At 42.3% G+C, this 21,526-nt stretch overlaps 1 protein-coding gene and 1 long non-coding RNA gene across 6 annotated transcripts in view; both read left to right on the forward strand.

Moving 5' to 3' along the window:
• Positions 1-5,877, forward strand: part of RIMKLB (ribosomal modification protein rimK like family member B) — a 105,127-nt gene extending 99,250 nt beyond the window's left edge. For all 5 annotated transcript variants that reach the window (XM_084835496.1, XM_084835500.1, XM_084835498.1 and 2 more), the window contains 2 exons: positions 1,422-1,625; positions 2,673-5,877. In XM_084835496.1, coding sequence (XP_084691622.1) covers positions 1,422-1,625; positions 2,673-3,136 — 668 coding nt within the window. In that variant the 3' untranslated portion in view covers positions 3,137-5,877. The remainder of the gene's footprint in view (positions 1-1,421; positions 1,626-2,672) is intronic.
• Positions 5,878-8,683: 2,806 nt separating this feature from the next.
• LOC146353033 (uncharacterized) lies at positions 8,684-20,414 on the forward strand. The gene is made up of 4 exons (XR_014787934.1): positions 8,684-9,786; positions 18,507-18,660; positions 19,893-19,946; positions 20,218-20,414. It is a non-coding gene; the product is annotated as an uncharacterized LOC146353033 (long non-coding RNA).
• Positions 20,415-21,526: the final 1,112 nt, after the last annotated feature.

The raw sequence follows: 21,526 nt of genomic DNA on the forward strand, positions 1-21,526 counted from the left end.
CTCTGCTTGACTGAGTAAATTAGCACTTGTAGTGGGGCAGGAAACCATAGACTTTATTCAGACCCAAACAAAGCTTGGTTATTAGTTCTAATTCAGCTATTTCATACTGGAGTCTCCCTTTGAAATTCCTCTGTTGGAGAATGGCAACCTTTAGATCAGCAGCAGAGCATTCAGGGAGATTAAAAGTTCACTTCATTTCTGCATGTTGCCCTTTCTGATGTCAGATTTGTATCCATTTATTATTTTTGCACTTTATTCTATGTTATTTCTACATAGAACAAACATAGAATGTGCTGCTGGGAGGTGATAACATACATCATATTTGTCATAGTGTTGCCAGGTTGGATATGAAGACAGAGTTGGCAACAGGGCTTGTTTTCGGGCTCTGGTTCCTGTGTTTTTGTTATGCGACCTATTGTTGCAAGTGAGTAGCATTTTAGTTTTGGGGACAAGGACAGGCCTAGGACATAGGATTGCACTAAATTACAGGGATGAAAAATCCAATTCCTTAATATAAACATTTTAAATAGAAGTAACTTGCTTGTCTTACCAATTTCTAAAAGAGATAACTACCAGCCTCTTGTCTGTTTTATGGCTATATGATAGGTCAAATATGTCCATTAAGCCAAAGAGAAAAAAGGGCTAGAGAGTACGAATATCATGAATATTCCCCTGCCCCCAGCTTCACTGTGCTTGGGGTATTTCTGATGACGTACAGAATCCTCTTATCATAGGACAGTAGAAATATGTTTTCTTAATTATGATTAATATTTCTAATGATATTTTTTCTAAATGTGGTTGTATTCAACTAAATATTTACATCAAAATAGCATTTTAATAACTATATAATTTTTTTTAAATATACAGCAGATTTTGCATGTGGCAGGGATTTCAACTGATTTTTGTATTGTTCCATTTTTGTACTAATTATTGTAATTGGCATTTGCCACCTAATTGGGACTGGTTTATTGTTGGTTCATCAATTAATCATACACAGCACCTAGGAATCTCCGTCATCTTTGGACTGTGATTGGTGCAGCCCTCTGTTTTATGTGTCTAGAGAACCCAAAACCTGTTGCAAAACACTCTTGCAACCTAGCACTACTAGAATAGCACGGAATGGTACAGGCCAAGATTGAAGGATACTGACAGACCTATACTGAGGGAATTGAGAACTGGAATAAGCCTTGGACATTGTGAGTTTGCTTTAAGGTAATGTTTTTCAATTTTTGCTATTTTTATAGCACTATAAGTGCAGTGCTTTGCAATTTTTGTTTGTATTCATTCATACACCAGTGCTACCAGGATAGTCTTTATAGCACTGAGATTAAGGATATATAGACAACACTGCCTTTCCCACCATTTAGGAATATGCAGAAAAATCCATGACCTGTTTCATCTTCTGTGCTCTCTTGATGCAGGTAAAGCTGTGTTTCTGGCGAGAGACAAGCACCATTTGGCAGACTTGAGCCACCTAATTCGTCACGAGGCCCCTTACCTATTCCAAAAATATGTCCAGGAGTCCCATGGCAAAGATGTGCGTGTCATCGTGGTGGGAGGCCGTGTAGTGGGAACTATGCTGCGTTGCTCAACAGATGGTAGAATGCAGAGCAACTGCTCGCTTGGTAAGAATGGAAGTGTGCTTACTCTTGGTTGGATGTAGTGCCCACAAGGGAGAGTTTTAACCTTAATTTAAGTAGCAAATGTTTAATGTACAGTGCTGTTATAAAGAATTCAAATGTTTTGTGGAAGATTAAAGATAAGATTCAGTAATATGGGGACATCACCTAGTTACAAAGAAATGGAAAGTAATGGCATTTAGGGTATAATCTAGTGGTCTGCCATCAGCTTATACAGTTTATGGCTGTATTGAGTCACAATTATGCTCAAGAGTTGTTTCTTCAGTCACTTTTTAGGGCTGGTGCAAATGTAGCTGCCAATTAACTGTGGTAAAATGATTGATAATAGGCTACACAATCATTTATTGTATCTATAAGGTTTGTCTGTTTGAAATGACCCACATTCAGACCACCTCCATCTATTTTGTGAGTCCTGGCTTAACACTATCTCATTGGCTTTGATTATCTCACCAAGTTTTTTATATGCCTACTTTATTTCATTCACTCCTTGGTTTCAACTTGCAGTGATAAGAACCACTGAACTAAATGTGAGTGCACTACCTTGTAAACCACTTTGAGAATCAGTGTGGTTGAAAAATGGTATGCACATTTGCTAAATAAATAAATAAATAAAAATCTCCTCAGTATCTGTTGTTTCCCCACGTCTGTCTGTCTGTCTGTCTGTCTCTCTCTCTCTCTCTTTCTCACACACACACACTCGCTCGCTCGCTCTCGCTGTTTCTCTCTCTCTCACACACACACACACACACCAGTTTTTCTATAACCTGTTTGGTTTTAAGCACTAGCAGTTGGATTTCTCTTGTCATTCAGGTGGACCCCATCTTTTCAATACAAACTGCTCAAAACATTTCCCAGTGGTTGGTCCTAATAGCACAATTTTATTCAATATTAAGACCTCACATAGCTCTACCTGTCTGGCCCATGGGTTTTTATAGATATGCCATAGCCAAAGAATAAGTAGTCCTTCTAACTTTCAGTAGCTGAACTGGAACAAAACCACATCCTAAAATGTATCCTTCCTCCTTTTGCCAGGTGGCATAGGAATGATGTGCTCGCTGAGTGAACAAGGCAAGCAGCTGGCAATCCAGGTGTCTAACATCTTGGGGATGGATGTGTGCGGCATCGACCTCCTAATGAAGGATGATGGCTCGTTCTACGTCTGTGAGGCCAATGCAAATGTAGGTTTCATTGCCTTTGACAAGGCTTGTAATCTAGATGTAGCTGGGATCATAGCAGACTATGCCGCTTCCCTTCTTCCCCCCGGTCGCTTGACACGACGCATGTCCTTGCTCTCTGTGGTGTCCACGGCTAGCGAGACTAGCGAGCCAGAGCTGGGCCCTCCAGCTAGCGCCACTGTCGACAATATGAGTGCCAGCTCCAGCTCTGTCGACAGCGACCCTGAAACCACAGAGAGAGAGTTGCTCACCAAGCTCCCGGGGGCTATATTCAATATGAACCAGCTAATAGCCAATGAGATTAAGCTCCTGGTGGAGTGATGCCACATGTAAATAAATATGAACAACTTTCTTGTACTTTTTTTTAAAGCAACCAACTTGTAGTGCTGTTTATCAGAAGCAGCTTACGGAGATGAGGGGAAGGGTTTTAGCTTGGGGATCAAAATCAAAACACGCATGTTCTGGGAATGCTGCTTTTGCTACTTATTAATCTTGCAGAACATACGTTTAGTTGATATTTGTAACAGCCAATTTCCATTTGGTAAAGCCCTCTTAAAAATCTGCATCTGTGGGGGGATGGGAATGTACAACCCTTTTGTTTCTGTTAGGGATGCCACTGTGACCTTTAAACATATTGCAGAGCATGTATGTTCATAGGAAAAAGTTTCAGCTTGATTTGTGCTTTCAGAGTTTGGAAAGTTTAGCTCTCCAAAAACACCTGTGAACTAATATATCTACAACCATCCCCTCACCTCATTGGAGCTCAGTCCTATTGGTTACTTAATGCCCCTTGCTTTATGTCCCATAGGAGTTGACACAAGTTAGGGCAGCCAATTTTGTTTCATGGAAAGATTCTAACTATCAGCATTTCCCATCTAACACCAGTAGGATTTGTGAACATGCATCCCTAACAAACAGCCCATAACAGCCTCATGAGGTCTGGCCCTTAGGCAGCTTACCAGGATGCAACATTTATTAGTTCAGCTTGAGCTTTTGAAACAAACATGCGACTTCTGCCATTTCAGTATTAACAGATCGGTTTGTGTCCATACATCTATATTTAAAACAAAAAGTACTTTCCTTGGGAGAAAGATTTTAGTGTATGTGTGGATTTTAAAAAATAATTTTAAATCCTGGGTTGGTGGTGGTGATGGTGGTGAAGATGTGTATAAATTTCTGTCTTGCTCTTTGATGGCAGAAGTGGCATGTTTTCTTTTGCACAAAAAGCAAAGATAAACAGCACTGTTAACTTTTGGTGTACAAAATAATGTTTAAAAATGTGAAAAAGAATAACACTAGTTTAAAACAAATGTGCATTGACTTGTATTTGTTAGTGTTTTAGTCCTTTTTGCAAGATATATGCTATGTTAATATTTCATTTTTAATACATGCTCGTCCAACACTTCCTTCTCCATGCCTGCATCTTTAACAGTGGCCAAACTTGAAAATACCCATATTATTTAACATCACCACTATTTAACAACAACAACAACTCAACACTTTTTTTTTAATCTGTTACCTAGAAAAATGTGGGAGGGGGTGTGGAGGAGGGTTGAAGTGGTTGCAAATTTCAAAACTACTTTGCAGTAAACATAATGCGTTACTACTATTATTAGTAACTTTTATTTATAGAAGACATTAAAATATAAAGTAGCCTGACTTCTTAAGGATAAATCCTGAAGAGAAACAAGCAGGTTTTGTTTTTGGGAAACAATGCAGGACGCTTTGCCAGTACGGCCCAGCCAGAATGGGAATATGATTTAAGGCCACAAATATGTGGATCTCAGGCCCCTATGTATGTGTTTGTATTTTGCTTTGTTTTGTCATTGGTTTTGTCTGTCCAGTTCGTCACTCTTTTTTCCAGAATGCCTGATGATCTCCTCTCCCAACCCCCACCCAACCCTGATACTTCTGGCTGTGCATTTTCTTATTAAATTTGATAAAAGAACCAAAACAGCAGCTTTGGGTCTGTTTTAATGGCCTCATCTTCCTCCTCCTCACCCATTTCTCACTCATTTATTTTCTTTGGGGTGTATACAGCATTGAAACTGTGTGTGCGTGTGTGTGTGTGTGTGTGTGTGTGTGTATACACACACACACACACACACACACACACATACACACACACACACCCTATTACTTTAAAAACAACAACCAAAAAAAACACGAAGTAAAATGTTTGTAACAGAAAGATGGTTTACAGAATGTTTTTGGAGGGCGGGCACCCTATGTGTGCAGTGCTGCTTTTATCTGGATGCTTCAAAGGAGCATGTCCCCTTAGCCCTCGGAGGCTCTGAGTTTCATCCCTCTGGCCCATCCTCTCCACTTGGCTGTCTTACCTTCATTCGGATCTTAAATACACACAACTTGTGGACACTGCGCAGAGAGACGTCAGGAGGCAATAAACAGAAAAGTGTTAACCTGCTTTCATGAAGGTTTGATCGTGCCTGTTTGTAGTTTTTTTGGTTTTTTAAAAATGTAATAATGACCTTTTTTGTAGAATTAAATATTATTATTATTATTAAAATCAAGTAGAAGGTTGACTGTTGGCATTAGCTGATGAAGCAAAAAGCAACCTTTTAGAGTGCCCAGGTTGGAATGAAAGATATGAACGGTTTCATTTAAAAATCAAACACCCAGAGTTTTTTTTTCCTGCTTACCAGTTCTTCAACCCTCTGCCAACTAAATGTGTGTGGTCTAAAATATAGGTTTTGCTGAAAACCTAATTGGGTAATTTTTTCATTATAGTTGCTTTAAAACACTGAACATCTTTTGGGAATATGATCAAAGAACTAACCCCCAGTTAGCTGATAGAACTTTAGAAAACTCTGCACCACTCACAAGAAGTAAAGTTGAGTCCATTAAGGAGCTGGTAATGCTGACAGTTCTGATACGGGCAATATTGAGTTCCTACATTGCATGAACAGGTTGTGGCAACTGTGATTTTTACATCACGCTTTTTTGTTCAAATTCTTAGACCCAGTTTTCAGCAATATAAATGCAGTGAAGTAAAGCACACGCTTCTTTCCCAAACACGTACAAATAAAATATGAAGTGCTTTCATACTTTGGTTTGTCTACTTGATGTCATGAGACGGTCATGAGTACGCTGTGCTTGCATTGTGAGGCTGGGAGAAGAGGCTGAATAATTTGTGGGTGAAGAAGAACCTCAGACTTCATTTAAGCAGAAACTGACATTGCTTACCAAAATCTCACAGGGAATTCTGCTTGAAGAACTTAGGGTAGTAGAGCCATCTCCTCCCCTGCCCATCTCCTGCACCAGGAAAATGTTGCGGAAGAAGGTTTTTAAAACATTGTATATATCATAGGTAAAGAAAATGACGCAAGCTCTTAATAACTAGGCTGTAGCTTCTACACAGGTTTGTGCTACTTATTGCACTTTCCTGAAGAATAGTGACTTGACGGAACTACATTATGAGCACGCACATTACTTAGCGTAATTTGAAACTATGTTAAAATGAACAGTTGGTAAGGCAGATGTCACATTATCAGCAGAGGCAATGATGGAACACACCATTAAATTGAAGCAGTTACTCAAGGGGGTGGCGAGGGAGGGGGGAGAGTTTGATGAAGTTATATGTGCTTTGTGATTTTTATATTTATATACAGCAATTTTTGCAGATCGAATTGTTACATTTATATATTTTGTATTGTATAGAATTGTAGATTGTGTTTCTAGCTTTGTATATTTTCAGATCTTTAATGGTTTAATGTGTTGATACATTCATAAACCCAGTCATTCTGGAACACTGTGATAGATCATCCGTTATACATAATGGAAGGACAACATACTCATGGACTACTTTTGTTGCTGTTGGGTTACACTCAACTTCCAAGCTGTGTGATCATGCCTCAGTGACTATGACCAGGAATGCATCATAGAGAAGATCTGCTAAGAAATATGCTCTGGACCTGGCAGTGCTTATAAAAATAAAAAGACGCTCTTAGAGGTGTTGCACTGGACACTTGCTAGACTCAACAAGTGGAATAAACTTCTAATAAGCCTCTCAGTTTAGAAAAGCAAAGCCAATTTGGTTAAATGTGTAAGGGCTTAAACTTTGTAAGATGTATCAGTATGTACAATTCTTTCTCATGGCTCACTCTTTTTGAGAAGGTTTATGAGCTATTTGGCTGGTGTGAGACTCACGACCCACTCCTGTTCTCTCTATGGAATTGTAGGTGCTCGGACAGGTAACCTCTGCTGCTACTGTCTCTTTTATTTTTAATTTTTCACTGTTCTAGGAATGTCTAAAGTATTGTAGGGTTTATAACAAAATGTTACCTTTTTCCTTTTGTTTTCTTTGTTTTCTTTCTTTTTTAATTTGAGTCTCTCTGACCTTGGAGGGTGATTTCTGGGACGTTCTGATAGTGGCTTGGACCATTGTTGGAAATTTCCATACCCCCCATTGCAGTTTTCAGTTGAATGTTTTTATTTGCTTAATGCGCTGTCAATTGATGATTTGGGGTGGGAATTTGTAGTTCTTAATGAACACTGTTCTGCTGTGTAAATATATATGTATTCCCTTTTTCTTAAGTTTCTAACAGTTCACACTTTCTTACTGTTCTTTGCAAAACTTTTCAGGAGCCAAAAAAAGTCTCACAATGCAGAGAAAAACTTCCCTTCTCCCCTTTCTGATGGCAAGAGAGAAAGCTTGTGAAAATCCTTGAGAATATTCCTCCCTAAACTTTTCCCCCCTGTGGTAAAACAGTAAACGCAGCAGTTTGGTGGCATCCAGTACCGACCTGTTGGCAGGTAACTTTCAGCTCTTTTGTTCATCCCATGTTTGCTAACACTGCTTTCCTTTCTATTCTCCTCTAGACTTAACATAACTACTTTTTTGAAAAAATGGGTCTTAAGGAAGTACGTTGAGCATTTGGGGGGTTTCGCTTCGGGTTTTTGTGTGTGTGTTTTTGCTAGAGCTAGATTTTAATAACCCTTCTGAGGATTTGTGTGTTCAAGTGGGATCATGGCAAGGATGAGTGTAAGCAACGTGCACGGTCAGAAGGGAGTGATGGGATGGTGTGTAATTCCATAAATTCTACCATCTCCACCCTCCCATGTACCTCTCTCCCTCTTCTCACCACCCCGTCCCCCCAAATACACACTCTTGGCTTAAGTCTTTACAGGGCTTTGGTGCTTTCCAGGGGCACAGTCAGCACAAAACTAATCGGCATCAATTAATAACAGGTATGAAAAACTAGGTGTAAAACTATATATATATATATATATATATAAATATAAATATATAATTTCTTAAAGGGTTGGGGTGGAGGATGATGGTATTCTTTGTTAAGATTTTGAGGGTAACCCTAATTCAGGAATTTTTAGTATGTGCGACTCAGCATCGTTCCCATCTCAGTAACATGTGGTGATTCGAATAAGATTATATTACTTTGCAAGCAATTTATTAACAAACCAAGACCTGTATGGAAGTACAACTGCAACAGTGCAGCCAAAATTAGAAGGAATTTTTATGCAGGAAGAACAAAATGCTTCAGATAAACATTCCCTCAAATCATTTTACTATACTTGTTGCAGCAAAGTAATCCTTTTTCTAAGACGCTGTTGGGTCTAATGATCATTTTATTATTATGTGACACACTTCCTTGAAGAAAATATTTCTCTGCCTAAGATACCTTTTAAACAGGGCCACATTCTTCTGTTCAGGTACACGAAGTGCAGAATTTGACTTTAAAAAAAACCCTATGTTTAAGATTTCAGAAATGGTGTTGTATTTCCTTTTCATAAATGCTAATTGGCAAGGCTTATTCCCTTGTATACAGAGGCTGCTTCTTCAGCATGGTCCCTCTTTCCTCTTGTCTGTTTTTAAGCACTTTGCCATAGCATGATGAGCAGTGCAATCCCTCCTCCTCTCTTGATTTGTAAATCGACTAAGGAGAAGAAGCAGTGCTAAAGATTGCTTCTTTCAAGTTGGTAAAGGCCTTGCAAAGTGACAGTTTAAGGAAGGTGATCCTCGGTGGGATTCCTCCCTTTATTGCAATCTTAGCTATTGCTGGTTTAGAGGAAATGAAATATGCTCCTGGCTGGTTAGATTCACCTATATGACAAGCTCAGGAAGCACCGCCCCTGCTCTGACTGGGTTTGTCTTTGGTGATGTTGTTATGCTCAGTGATTAGCTGGGATCACTCGGAGGAGAGAGATCAAGAGGGAGAGGGAGGGAAGTGGTATTGAAGCGGTAGATGCCTGGAGGAACTATGGTTGTCAACAGTGCCCACCAGAGGTAAAAAAACAAGTGTTTTTCCCCCTTTAAGAACCACTTTGCCCTCCTTGAAAAGACACTGTTTGTGGGGCAAACATTTGCACAGGCCTAGTGTTCTGTCTTTCAGGAAACGTTTTTGGTTTTGCAATGTTCTCTCTGTCTCAAGTCTGTGCATTTCAGATCTTCAGCTAGCAATATACTAGAAGGAACAATTAAATATCCCACTAGAAGACGGGGTACTACAGTAAATAGGAAGTAATGGAGCTCAACCCAGCTAGGAGTACTGCTGCATGCCCCTTCCTGTTGAAATGTGTGGGGGTCACAAATGCAGCAGCTGATGGCATTTGCATCTCCTTTTTTAATATGTCCTTTATCCAAATAGCTCCACCTACAGGGATGGCTTCCAGAGTCTGTTACTAAGTTTTCTTCTGTCCAATGCTTTTGTGAAGGGTGTGGGGCAGATGTGGGGGGAAATGCTTGGATTACGCCTTGGTGCCTTAAAAGGATCCCCAATGTATGATTTTTCTGCGAGCTGAACAAGAACTTCTCTATATACCCTTGTGCTGCAACAGAGTAATAAAACTGGTAGGTGGCAGCCGAAGAAGGAACTAATACAGATGGCACCCGTGAACTGAGAATGCTGCCATGTGGGGAGAGATGGATTCCAAAACATTAGATGATGTAACGTGCAAAGATGAAATGCAGCTTCCCTGACTTGTCAATCTGCATGGTGAGTCTGACTCTTGGTCAATTCTTATCCACCATAATGGATGTTTTAAAGGAAACTTTCAGCAGCTGAGTAAAACGAGAAACAACTGTATGTCATCTTGAAACATATTAAAATAAGATTTCCTTGGGACTTCCATATTTACAAAATCCCTCTTTGAATTTCCCCATGGAAGCTTACTGGAAACTGGTTGTAACTGTGCAAACAATGGTCACAGAAGAGCTTTTTATACATATTTGTTAACGATTCTTGCTACCAGGCAGCCACATCACAGTTAATCCGGGAGTTATGTACCACAGAGATTTAACCTCAGTATAAACACAAGTGCCTGACTTCACACATTTTCTATGAACACGAAATACCATCTGAAGAGTTTTGTGTGAAAAAACCGTAGTTCTCATGAAGGTGAATGGTGCAGTAATGGCAGGGATCACTAGAATCCAGGCAGTAGTTCCACTTGCGGGAAATATTATTCAGTGGAAGTAATTTACTAGTGCTACCACATGTGTGAACCCGACTTGTACATGGTTAGAACAAGGTGCCCCTGGCTGTGCCAGGGTTCTTTGCCTGCCTGAAATGAATTGGGCAAAAATCAGTGCTGCAGTTCTGAGAAGCAAAGTGATTTGCCAGCTCTCTTGGCCATTGGCCTGCCTGCCTCATTTTAGGGAAGGAATTGTATAGAAATGTGGAATATGTTTACAAGTACAAGGGGTTAGATATTAACCATTTTATATTGTTGGTTTTTTAAAAAGTAAGGCAGCCCTGATTCCAACCACAGTACATACAGTGTGTAAAGGCACTCTTATTTACTGCATTCCCTCATTTCGCGTGCGCGCGTGTGTGTGTGTGTATTCAAGTTGCACAGGACTGCTCCTTTAGTTAAGGTGAGCCACACAAGAAAGGTTCTGCTATTATAAGCCTCAAAATTGTACTGCTTATAAAAATGACACCTGTTGAGTTAATAACCTTGGCTTCTATGATCTACCTGATGAGGTCTACAATTGTGCAAAATTTCAAACTGATCTGACACAAATTGCCATAGGTACAACAAGTTAAAAAGTGCTGAAAATTGACACATTCATCCTTTTCACTCCAAGCTGCAGCTTGGCATATATATTTCTTTCAAATTTTGGTGACAATTACTGATGTAGGTTATTCAGGTTTGTTGAGGAGACTTTCATTAGTTTGGTGAAGTTCTGAGCAGTGGGTTTTCTGTCCCATGAAAGCCTATGGTAGCAACTGCTGGCAGTTATGTTGGGCATGCTCATTTTCACTCTGAAGCTAGAAGGCTGTCTGTACTCCCAAACTTTTCAGAGGAATTCTATTACAGAGGGCTTCTGTGTGCCTGTTCCTTTAGTTATGGAATGTGACCTCACAAGATGAGACTACATGTTACTATCCTTGGGACCCTAGCATGGGGAGGTAGGGAGAGTTAAACCTTTCCTTCTTCCTCACCCCCCACTCCGCACTGTGGTCCTAATCAAGACCCCCATGCCTTCGATTTACATTGACAAAAAGGCATTCAGCTGTAATGTAAATTTCAGGCATAGGGCAAAGGGTTAACACCCCTTTATCCACCACTCTAGGGTTCTGATCCAGATGGGGTTCCATGAGCTTACTTTTGAGTAAAAACTAAAAACCTAGCTACATCTTTAAAGTAATATGCAGGTTGACCCTCAGAGAATTTGGAAGGGGTGGGAATGGAATGCACAGGCAGGAGGAGCAGAAGGATCAGGGCCTCACGTCATCGTTTTGAAAGTAGAAATGCAGCACAAGGGCCCCAGTCCTTGCTCTTTCTGTGTGGTGGGAAAAGGACATGCACGAATTGTGTGTCTCACTAGGAGTATATTCACGTGTTAGACTGAACATGGGTTCACGCTTTATTCGGTGATCAAAAAACCTGCCTGTTTAAGAACAGAGTTAAAGCTATCTCATGTTGGCTCAAGCTGCACAAAACCTAAGCTAAGTTTAATGCCTTAACTGATGTTCCCTATGATCAGTGATGATGTTGTACAATGTCACAGATTGTGCTTGCTTACAACTTACTTTCCATACAACTTTTCCTTCATCAGCAAAGATGCCCCATGTTGTCATGGTCCTGTATTGCCTTATGAATCATCTAGCCTTATTGCTAGGAGAGAGCCCCCTCTCACTGTTTAACCCATCCTGCTACTGATGTAAGCAATAAACTGGTATGGGTCAATTCACAGGCAGATTCCTCTAGCAAAGTAGTAAGGCTCAGATGCTTCATAAGAAAATATAGGACCAGGACAATGTGGGGCATCTTTGCTGGTCACAGCACTCCAATCTCCCCATCTGCAGGTGGACCTTAAAGACGAAGGAAAAGTGTGGGTGCATGGAAGGTAGGTTGTAAGCAAGCAAAATTTGTGACATTGCACAACATCATCACTGATCATGGGGCATGTCAATTAAGGCATCAGTCAGCCTTAGCTTCCTATTTCCTGGCTTTGAAGAGCTTGAGCCAGCATGAGATAGCTCTAGCTCTGGTCCTAATCTGGCAGGTTTTTGATCATTAAATATATATGCATACATACAGAGAGGGGGCATGCAAGAGAACATTCCTCTTTCCTCCCACGTTGTAGGAGGGGCACATAGAATATGGGGCCTTCATAGGTCCAGGACTCGGTAGAGCAATGCAGAATGAAGATTGGGCTGAGATGAGAGAGAGAGAATAATATGTCATCCATTTTTTGTTATCTACAAAATGTTATGTTTTCCTTCCTGCTTTTAGCAGAAAATGAACAAAAGCGTGAGGAGTTTGTTGAGACTAATAGAAAACAGGCAAATGAGGCTAGTTTCCTGATGGCAAATAAAGCCACATATACCAGGGAACTTGGTGTGATGAAACAGCTGGAGCCTAAGTGGGGAAACATTCAGGACAAGCCCAACCACAGGCTAAAGTCTTGGGGTGATCATAACGAATGCTCAGTAGCCTACTAAAGTATTTGCCGTGCATTTTGCAGAGAAAACTGTTTGCCTCCATTCTGTATTGTATCCAAAGTAGCATCTAAGTCAAATGCTGGATTTTTCATCCTTAACAATATTGCTTGGATGAGTTCCAGTTCTTAAATCTTGAGTATGTTGACAAGGTGGGCTACCACCTCTTTTGCTTGACCCTGTCTTGTTAAAGACGAATGACTGGTTGGGTCTGTAGTGTTAAGTACATCACTGAGAGAAGAGGCAGTTCCAGCCACCTTGAAGAAGGCAGCTGATAAGCGACTGATAAAGAAACCCCCCTTGGACCTAAATGATTCTGTTTTGGGCAAGGCATTTGAGCAGGTAGTGGCAGCTCACCCCAGACATTCTGGATGACACTGATCCTGCTTTCATCTTAGTTTTGGTAGTGGAAAAAACAACTGTTCTGGTTTATGGCCTATGCTGGGAGAGTTCAGCAGCTTTCAGTACCATCCGTTACGGTATCTTTGTGGACCATCTCTTTGGGAGGGAAATTGAGCTCACTGCACTTTGGTGGTTCTGCACCTGCCTAGTACACAGGTTCCAAAAGCTGGTTCTTGTGTATTTCTGTTCTACTCCGTGGCATTTGTCTTGTGGAATGCCACACAGCTCCGTTCTTTCCCCCGTGTTATTTAAGAGCTACATGAACCTGGAGAGTGAGCTGCACAGGGATTCAGGGTGAGGTGACATCAGTATGTGGATGACATCCAACAGTATACTTTTCATCAAATCCAGATGTGGCAGTGGATGCAGCATATGTTCCAGTAATGGGCTAAATAAAAAGAATAAAAGAGCAGGTTAAAAGAGTTAAAACGTTTTTTTAAAAGACAAACCCCAACAAAGTGGAATTTAACAAACCACGGCTGGTCATGCAAGGAAGGCCTCTTGAAATAACAACATCTTCAGGAGTTGCCAGAAGGAACACAATGTTGGCACCTGCCTGACCTCTAAAGGCAGGGAATTCCACAGGAAGGGGGCCACCACACTGAAGGCTGTTTTCCTGGTGGACTCCAACCAGGCCATGGGTCCATGTGGAACCACCAGGAACATGCCCTTTGATGACCTCAGTGACCAGGCAGGTTGGTAAGGGAGGAGGCGCTGTCTCAGGTATCCTGGTCCCAAGTTGTTTAGGGCTTTGTACACTAGTACTAATACCTTAAACCTGACCTGGTAGCGAATAGGCAGCCAGTGCAGAGGAGTTACATGCCGAAAAGTGCCAGCTCCCGACAACAGCCAAGCTGCTGCATTCTGCACTAGCTCCAGCTTCTGGACCAGCCTTAACGGCAGCCCCACATAGAGCACATTGCAGTAATCCAGTCTTGAGGTTACTATTGCCTGTACCACCGTGGTCAAGCTATCCCTGTCCAGGAGAGGCTGTAGCTGGCAAACCAGCCGAAGCTGGTAAAAAGGCATTCCGAGCCGCAGTGGCCACTTGGGCCTCCAGCGACAATGATGGATCTAGGATTGCCCCCAGACTACGGACCTGATCTTTCAGAGTGAGTGCAACCCCATCCACAGCAGGCAGTGAGCCTATCTCCCAGACCCGGGAACCACTCACCCTCAGGGCTTCCGTATTGCCAGGATTCAGCTTCAGTTCATTGGCCCTCATCCAGCCCATTACTGAGTCTAGGCAATGATTCAGGACTTGCACAGCCTCTCCTGATTCAGATGTCACAGAGAGATAGAGCTGCGTGTCATCAGCACACCAATGGCATTTAGCTCCAAATCCCCTAATGACTGCTCCCAGCAGCTTCATATAGATGTTAAACAACATTGGGGACAAGATGGTACCCATAGTTCATTTGCCAAGGGGCCGAGGAAAAGTCACCCAATGTTACACTCTGAAATCAGCCCCATAGGTAGGACCAGAACCACTGTAACACAGTGCCTCCAATACCCATCCCACAGAGTCGATCCAGGAGGATACCATGGTTGATGGTATCAAAAGCTGATGAGAGATGGAGCAGATTTAACAGGGTTGCACTCCCCCTGTCCCTCTCTCTATAAAGGTCATCCATCAGGGTGACCAAGGCTGATTCAGTCCCATAACCAGGACGAAACCCAGATTGAAATGGGTCTAGATAGTCAGTATCCTCCAACGGTGCCTGCGGTTGGTCCGCCACGACCCTCTCAAGTACTTTCCCTAGAAAAGGGATATTTGCGACTGGGCAGTAGTTGTCTAATACCGTTGGGTCCAGAGTGGGCTTCTTCAGGAGTGGCCGCACTATTGCCCCCTTAAGGACAGCAGGTACCACCCCTTCCCATAGGGAAGCATTTATCACTCCCTGGACCCACCCAGTCATACCCCCTTGGCTAGCTTTTATTAGCCAGGAGGGACAGGGATCAAGAGGGCACGTGGTCGGTCGCATTATTGCAAGCATCTTGTCCACATCAACAGGCCATAACAACTGGAACTGATCCCACAAAATCAGGCAGATGGTGGCATCAGACACCTCGACTGCTACTGCACTAACAACAGCATCAAGGTTGCTGCAGAGACGAGCGATTTTGTCCTCAGAGTGCGATGCAAAAAGGTCACAACACGTCCTCAGTGGGGCCAGGACCCCATTTACTGGGGAAGATGTTAACAACCGCTGGACCACCTGGAAGAGCTCTGCTAGATGGCTACTTGAGGACACAGTGGAGGCAGCAAAATAAACTTTCTTTGCTGCCCGCACTGCCACACAGTAGGCACGATTATGCATGCTCGGTTGTCTTCACTTCGAGTCTTGCGCCATTTGCGCTCTAGCCGACGTCCAGCCTGCTTCATTGGGTGCAGCTCCCCAGTATACCAGGGAGCAGAACGGGCTCCACAGTGCCAGAGAGGGCACTCAGGTGCAATCAAGTTAATGGCCCTCAGCATCTCACTGTTCTACAGTGAAGCTAGGGCCTCAGCTGGATCACCAGCTCTCTCCACTGGAAAATCCCCAAGAGCATTCAGAAATCCATTGGATTCTGTCAGTCTCCTGGGGCAGACCATCCAAATAGGTCCCCCACCCCCGCAGGAGGAGAGTAACATCATAAGTTCAAATCTCACCAGGAAGTGGTCTGACCATGACAATGGGGTTACTTGGAGCCCCCCAATCTTCAGACTACCCATCTCACAAGTTGGCGCAAAAACCAAATCAAGGGTATGCCCTGCTTCATGTGTTGGGCTGATAACATATTGAGACAGCCCCATGATTTTTATGGAGGCCATGATGTCCTGAGCTGGAACTCTGGAGACAGCCTCAGCATGGAAGTTGAAGTTACCCAGAACCACCGTCCTGGGTTCCTCTAATCACACTTGTGACTGCCTCCGCCAGTTCAGTCAGGGAGGATGCTGGGCAGCAGGGTGGGTGGTACACCAGCAGTATCCCCAATCTGTCTCTATGGCCCAACACCAGGTGCAACCCCTCAAGGCCCACTCCAAGGTGGAGTGGTCTCCTGGTGATAGAGATGGAAGTTCTATGAACCACAGCAACTCCTTCCCACCGGCCCTCCAACCTATGCTGATGCTGCACTGAGTACCCAGGTGGGCAGAGCTTGACTCTGCCCAGCTCACCCACCCAAGTCTCAGTAATACACTCCAGGTCGGCCCTCTCATCCATGATTAAATCATGAATGAGTGCAGTCTTATTGCAGACGGATCTGGCATTAAATAGCAGCACCGCAAGACAGGAGGGCACAGTGGAAGAGCTAACCACTTTCTCAGAAGTACTTGCTTGGTACCCACCCTGGTTATCATTTAGGCATTTGTTAAAGACCATTTTCTCTTGAGCTTTTTTATTTTATACCTTTTTTTTGCTCTTGGTTCTCTTTGGCTAGTTTAATTAAACTGGTTAATATAAATATGCTTGTTAGGTATTGATTGTAAGTAACCTTAAGCACATTTTATGGAAAAGCTTGATTACATTTTTTTTTACAATAATTAAAAAAGTGAGATGTTGCCATAGTATGTAGAGTGCTCACACTACAAGGTTCTTTAGTACAATAATTCAGCAAGCCAACATCCACCTGCCCAGGAGTGACCTTCATAAAAGAGGCCTTGCTCCCTCTGTCTTTGTTGCTGGTGCTGACAGTTTTTAATGTGCCAGCAGAATCCTGCTCTCTCTTTACAGACTGTAATGTGTATAGAACTTGCTCCTAGCAGTGTTCCCAAAGCAGTTTGGGAGAATTTTATTTCATTGTCCACTCTTACCTTGGGATTTAGTATTTCTTCTGCGAGTGGTAACTATATCTTACCCCACTGAGTAAACTTGCCAGAAGAGGATGGGAGTCCTTTTTGTAAGGATAAGGAAGAGCGGGGAGGTAAACTGAAAAGACTGCGGCATACTGAAAGAATATATATATACATAACCTCCCAGTATTTATGATTTCATCCACTGATAAGAGAAGAGGAAGTATCTTATACTTAGCTAAAACTTGCCAGCCACATTTGCATCAGAACATGCCTAGGCCAGGAAGAAGGAACATAACAAAAATAACATGTTAGAGTGTAGTAATTAAGATTAGCAGGCCAGGCTGAATGTGAAATGAATCATCTGAAGTGAAATGAAATGTCAGATTGTAACAGTATAATACAACCAGTTTTGTCTGCAAACATGATTAAGAGGTTAAAATATTTCAGCTAAATCTTTGAACGTGTTTTTCCCTAATTGTGATTTTGAAAACGGTCACCTAGCTTACCGGATAGGAAGCGTGAATACTCAGATAATCATTCATAATAATAGTGATGAGTGTGGACAGAACTATTCATTCAACTGGAGACCCAAGTCTGAGAACTCTAGATTGAACTACAGCAAAACAGCAGGGGGAGGGTATGAATTCAAGCAGCACGTGTTAACCCTTTCCTTGCCTGCTGCTTTCGCCCAGCTGGCATGCCTGAAGACTGTTTCCCATGTTACAGGGGAAAGCATCTGAGAGGAAGTGTTTCTGTTAGTTTTTTTATGTTTGTTTCTTTCTATAGTGCCTTTCAGCCAACAAGACGCCAAGATGGCTAGCTCATGAATGTTAATATAAATAACAAAATTCAAACGATAAAATGTAAGCTACATAAGTTTAAGACAGCAATATTTTAACATCTTTTAAAAAACAATTACTAAAACATCCTTTTCCCTGCTTAAAATAAAAAAACCTTCCAAAAATGTCAAAAAGAGAGCAAGAATAAATCCCCATTCCCCATAGATTCAGCCACCTTCTGGGCAGCAGCTCCTTATAAGGATCCTAAGTGGGGGTTGAGACAAAGCATGTAGAAAAGCTCATCCCTGATGGTTCCAAACACATTCTGTCCCTTGCAGGTTTGTAAAAGAAAATAAGTGGGAGAAACTGAGCGCCATCCCTTCTCTACAGCAGGCCAACGCTACCCCTGCTGCTGTGCAGCTGTTCAGCAGAGACCCAGGTCTCTCCCTAATACATAAGTACTGTATATCAACTCTAGGTCGACTACTTGTAATAAAGGATTATTTGTAGTATTCCATGTCTGCCTTTTAAAAGGAAAAGTAGGTAAAGATAGGGACTCTCCAACATCTGGGAAATTTAATACATGACATAATAACTGTAATACGTAGAGAGCCACAGATGTGCAACCAAATACATCACTACCTGACTTACTATCTGAAATGCAGCTCCTCATTGTGCCACGATCTCCACCAGCTTCCAGAGCTTCATGTTGCTAAGTGCTTTGGGGTGTTTTCTGTCCAGTCTGCCCCACCTTTCCCAGCGTACCTCACTGTCTCAGTGCTCTCCTTTACTTCTCTTTCCATCAGGTTTCTGTTTTTTCCACCAATTAAGTTTTGATGTATGTGAGGACTTCCAATAGTCTAAAAGTGCTGAAGCTAACCAGGTCTGTGGTCAGTGTCTGGCTGGGAGACTACCTGGGAATCCCAAGTATACCACCTTCAGTTCCATCATGGAAGAAAGGTGATATATCGCTGCCTCTTGGATTCTCTTCCCTTCCTCTGTGGGCTCTTTGTTTACCAAGCACTTCTCTCTCTTCTCAAAGTGCATTCCTCCCTCCCTTCCCATACCAGTAGCACTCAACATAGGCTTAAGCACACAGCCCTTAGGCTCTGTGTCAAGGGTGGGCAACTTCCAGAGGTTGGGGGGGTACATGCACTGGGGCGAACATTCCAGCCATGCAGAAATTGCAACCAGATTTCCTGCATGCCTTGTTCGCAAGCAGAATCATGCTCCCAGCAGGCATGCCTTGCTTGATAGAAAAATTGCTGCTTCTTTTGCTGCCACCACAGCAAATTTGGTGGCAGAGGCAGTGCAAAAACAGCCTTGGGGTTGGGGCAGCCACATGCTGCTCTCCGTGAAGCTTTTCTTCTATCCAAATTGAACTTTCTGGCACAAGGTGAAATGGTTGTCTATGAGCAAACTAGATGTGACAGGACAACTGCGTGTATTTTTTTTTCCACATGTTAAGCAGGGGGTTAGGTAGAGTCTTCTGTTTTTTTTAACATGAAATGCCTCCTGCCTTACCTTCCTGCACTCCGTTATTTCAAGCACTTTTCTTCCAGTCCAGATGTGATAGCAGAAGTGACCTGAGCTGAGGAGAAAATCTCAAAGTGATGGAGTGCAACAAGGTAAGGCAAGGAAAGGGTTTAGCTTCACTCACATGCTTCATTTTACATTTAAAATTAATGTATTCAGAATGTATATTTTGTGCAATCTGCATAATTTATTCGACATTATAATCATACCGATCTTGAGTTTTGGACAGTTGGATTCTCATTTTTGACTTAAGCAGATTCTTGATCATATGGTCAGTCTGTAAGTACCAACAAATACTGCAAATTCATTTGATAAAGGAGCAAAGAGAATCCTTTCTAAGGTGTTTCACTCTTACCTCTTTCCCTTCAAGTGAAGATTTCACATAGACCCACTATCCCACAGATAAATGGGTAGCAGAAACCCTGCCAGCATTCTGATTGTATTCTCGTGACCAGCCTTTGGAGAAATAAGCAAGATTGCAGTTTTCTCTAGAAGGCCTTGGAGGCAAAACTGCCTCTCCCCAAATTCCAGAAATGTTTTTGTTCCAAATGGCCATTTCAGAGGCCAGTTTTGGGAATTGCAAGGGAATAGTTTACTCTTAAAGATGTACGTTTTTACTTATGTACGTTTTTCCTTTCTATTAAATATTTACACAGGACTGATGCTAGGTCAGCAGCCCCAGAGACTGAAGCTATCTCACCACAGGACAGGTAATGCATGGCAGGGGGCGTAATTCCAGCAGCATGCTTTTCTCGTCGATTTGAGCTCATATTCTCTACTGTGCCTCTTTCTCCTCCAATAATGAAGAACCATCTTCAAGGCTAGTCAGTATCCTTGATGAGTCTCTGGTGGCTACCAGTGAAGAAGCCAACTATTCTGGTGGTTTTTGTGATGTTTGTCTCTCCATTTTCCCCTTCCTGCTTCCCCAGTTTTGAGTTTTATATTATGGTGACCATTTCTCTCTCTGACTTATTTCTGTAGGGTCTATGAAGCATCAAGAGACCTTCCTTCCTGTTCTTTTTTTGGGGGGGGTTGTTCCTTGCCCTTTGTTTCTTCAGTTCCGAAGGGAATGGAGCAGGGTGGCATAATGTCCAGAGACTGAGACAAACTGGTGGTAATGGTAATGCATTCATTGTATAATGGAAGATTCTCAATAAAATGTTATTTTTAATGTGTATATCTGCTGTGGTTTTCTTTTATTTAAAATGCAGCTGATGTTATTATCCTATAGTAATGCACTCTACGTGGGATTACCCTTGAAGACGATTCGGAAGCTGCAGCTGGTGCAGAACGTGGCAGCTCGCCTGATTAAAGCACTCCGGTGCTGAAGGAGTTTTTATTTTATTTATTAAATTTATTAATCGCCCATCTGGCCGGTCACCCAGCCACTCTGGGCAATGTACAAGTGTATAATAAAACAGTTTAAAACAATAAAATTCTACAATAAAGACACCATATTTCTAAAAATACCCTAACCCACCCCAAATGCCTGCCCGAACAACCACGTTTTTAATGCACGGCAGAAGCTCATTAAAGAGGGGGCATGGCGGAGTTCCCTAGGGAGGGAGTTCCACAGAGTGGGGGCAACCACAGAGAAGGCCCTCTCCCTTGTCCCCACCAGTCTAGCTGTCCTGGCTGATGGGACAGAGAGAAAGCCATCAGAGGCTGATCTTGTTAAGCGGCCTCTCTGGTGTTGCTGGAGGTGCTCCTTCAGATAGGCTGGGTCGGAACCATATAGGGTTTTAAAGGTCAAAACCAACACCTTGAATTTGGCCCAGAAAGCAACTGGTAACCAGTGCAACTGCTGGCGAGATCACATATTTCCAGTGCTGAAGGAGTTGACTGGCCAGATGGGTGATTAAGAAATTTAATTAATTAATTAATAGCAAGATTGAATTGCAAGTAGCAGAACATCAGTGCTAGCTGGCATCTTTGTATTTTGCTTTCCTAACATTCTTTAGAATGTGAAAGCACTTCTTAAAAAGTAGTGACAAATAAAAAATCAACATATTCCCACAGGTATTGAAAAGACCACTTAAATCTATATGATCAAATACATTCTCTTACCATGTGTACCTCTCTTCCAGAAAAAAATCAAATCATGGCTCCTCAGGCAAGTTGGCCCTGCTGCTTCTTGAATCAAACCCACAACCCAGTGTTACTTTATGCCTGATGTTACTGGAAATATCCAACATGCTGATGGACTACAGGCCATCATAAATACTATCTCTGGGTGAAATTTAGCTATCACCATGACAGATGTCTTCCTAATAGCAAATGACTCATTTTG

Source organism: Heloderma suspectum, chromosome 2 (genome assembly GCF_057233095.1).
Source record: "Heloderma suspectum isolate Gila_16-S chromosome 2, 16-S_ref, whole genome shotgun sequence".
Classification (NCBI taxonomy): Eukaryota; Metazoa; Chordata; class Lepidosauria; order Squamata; family Helodermatidae; genus Heloderma; species Heloderma suspectum.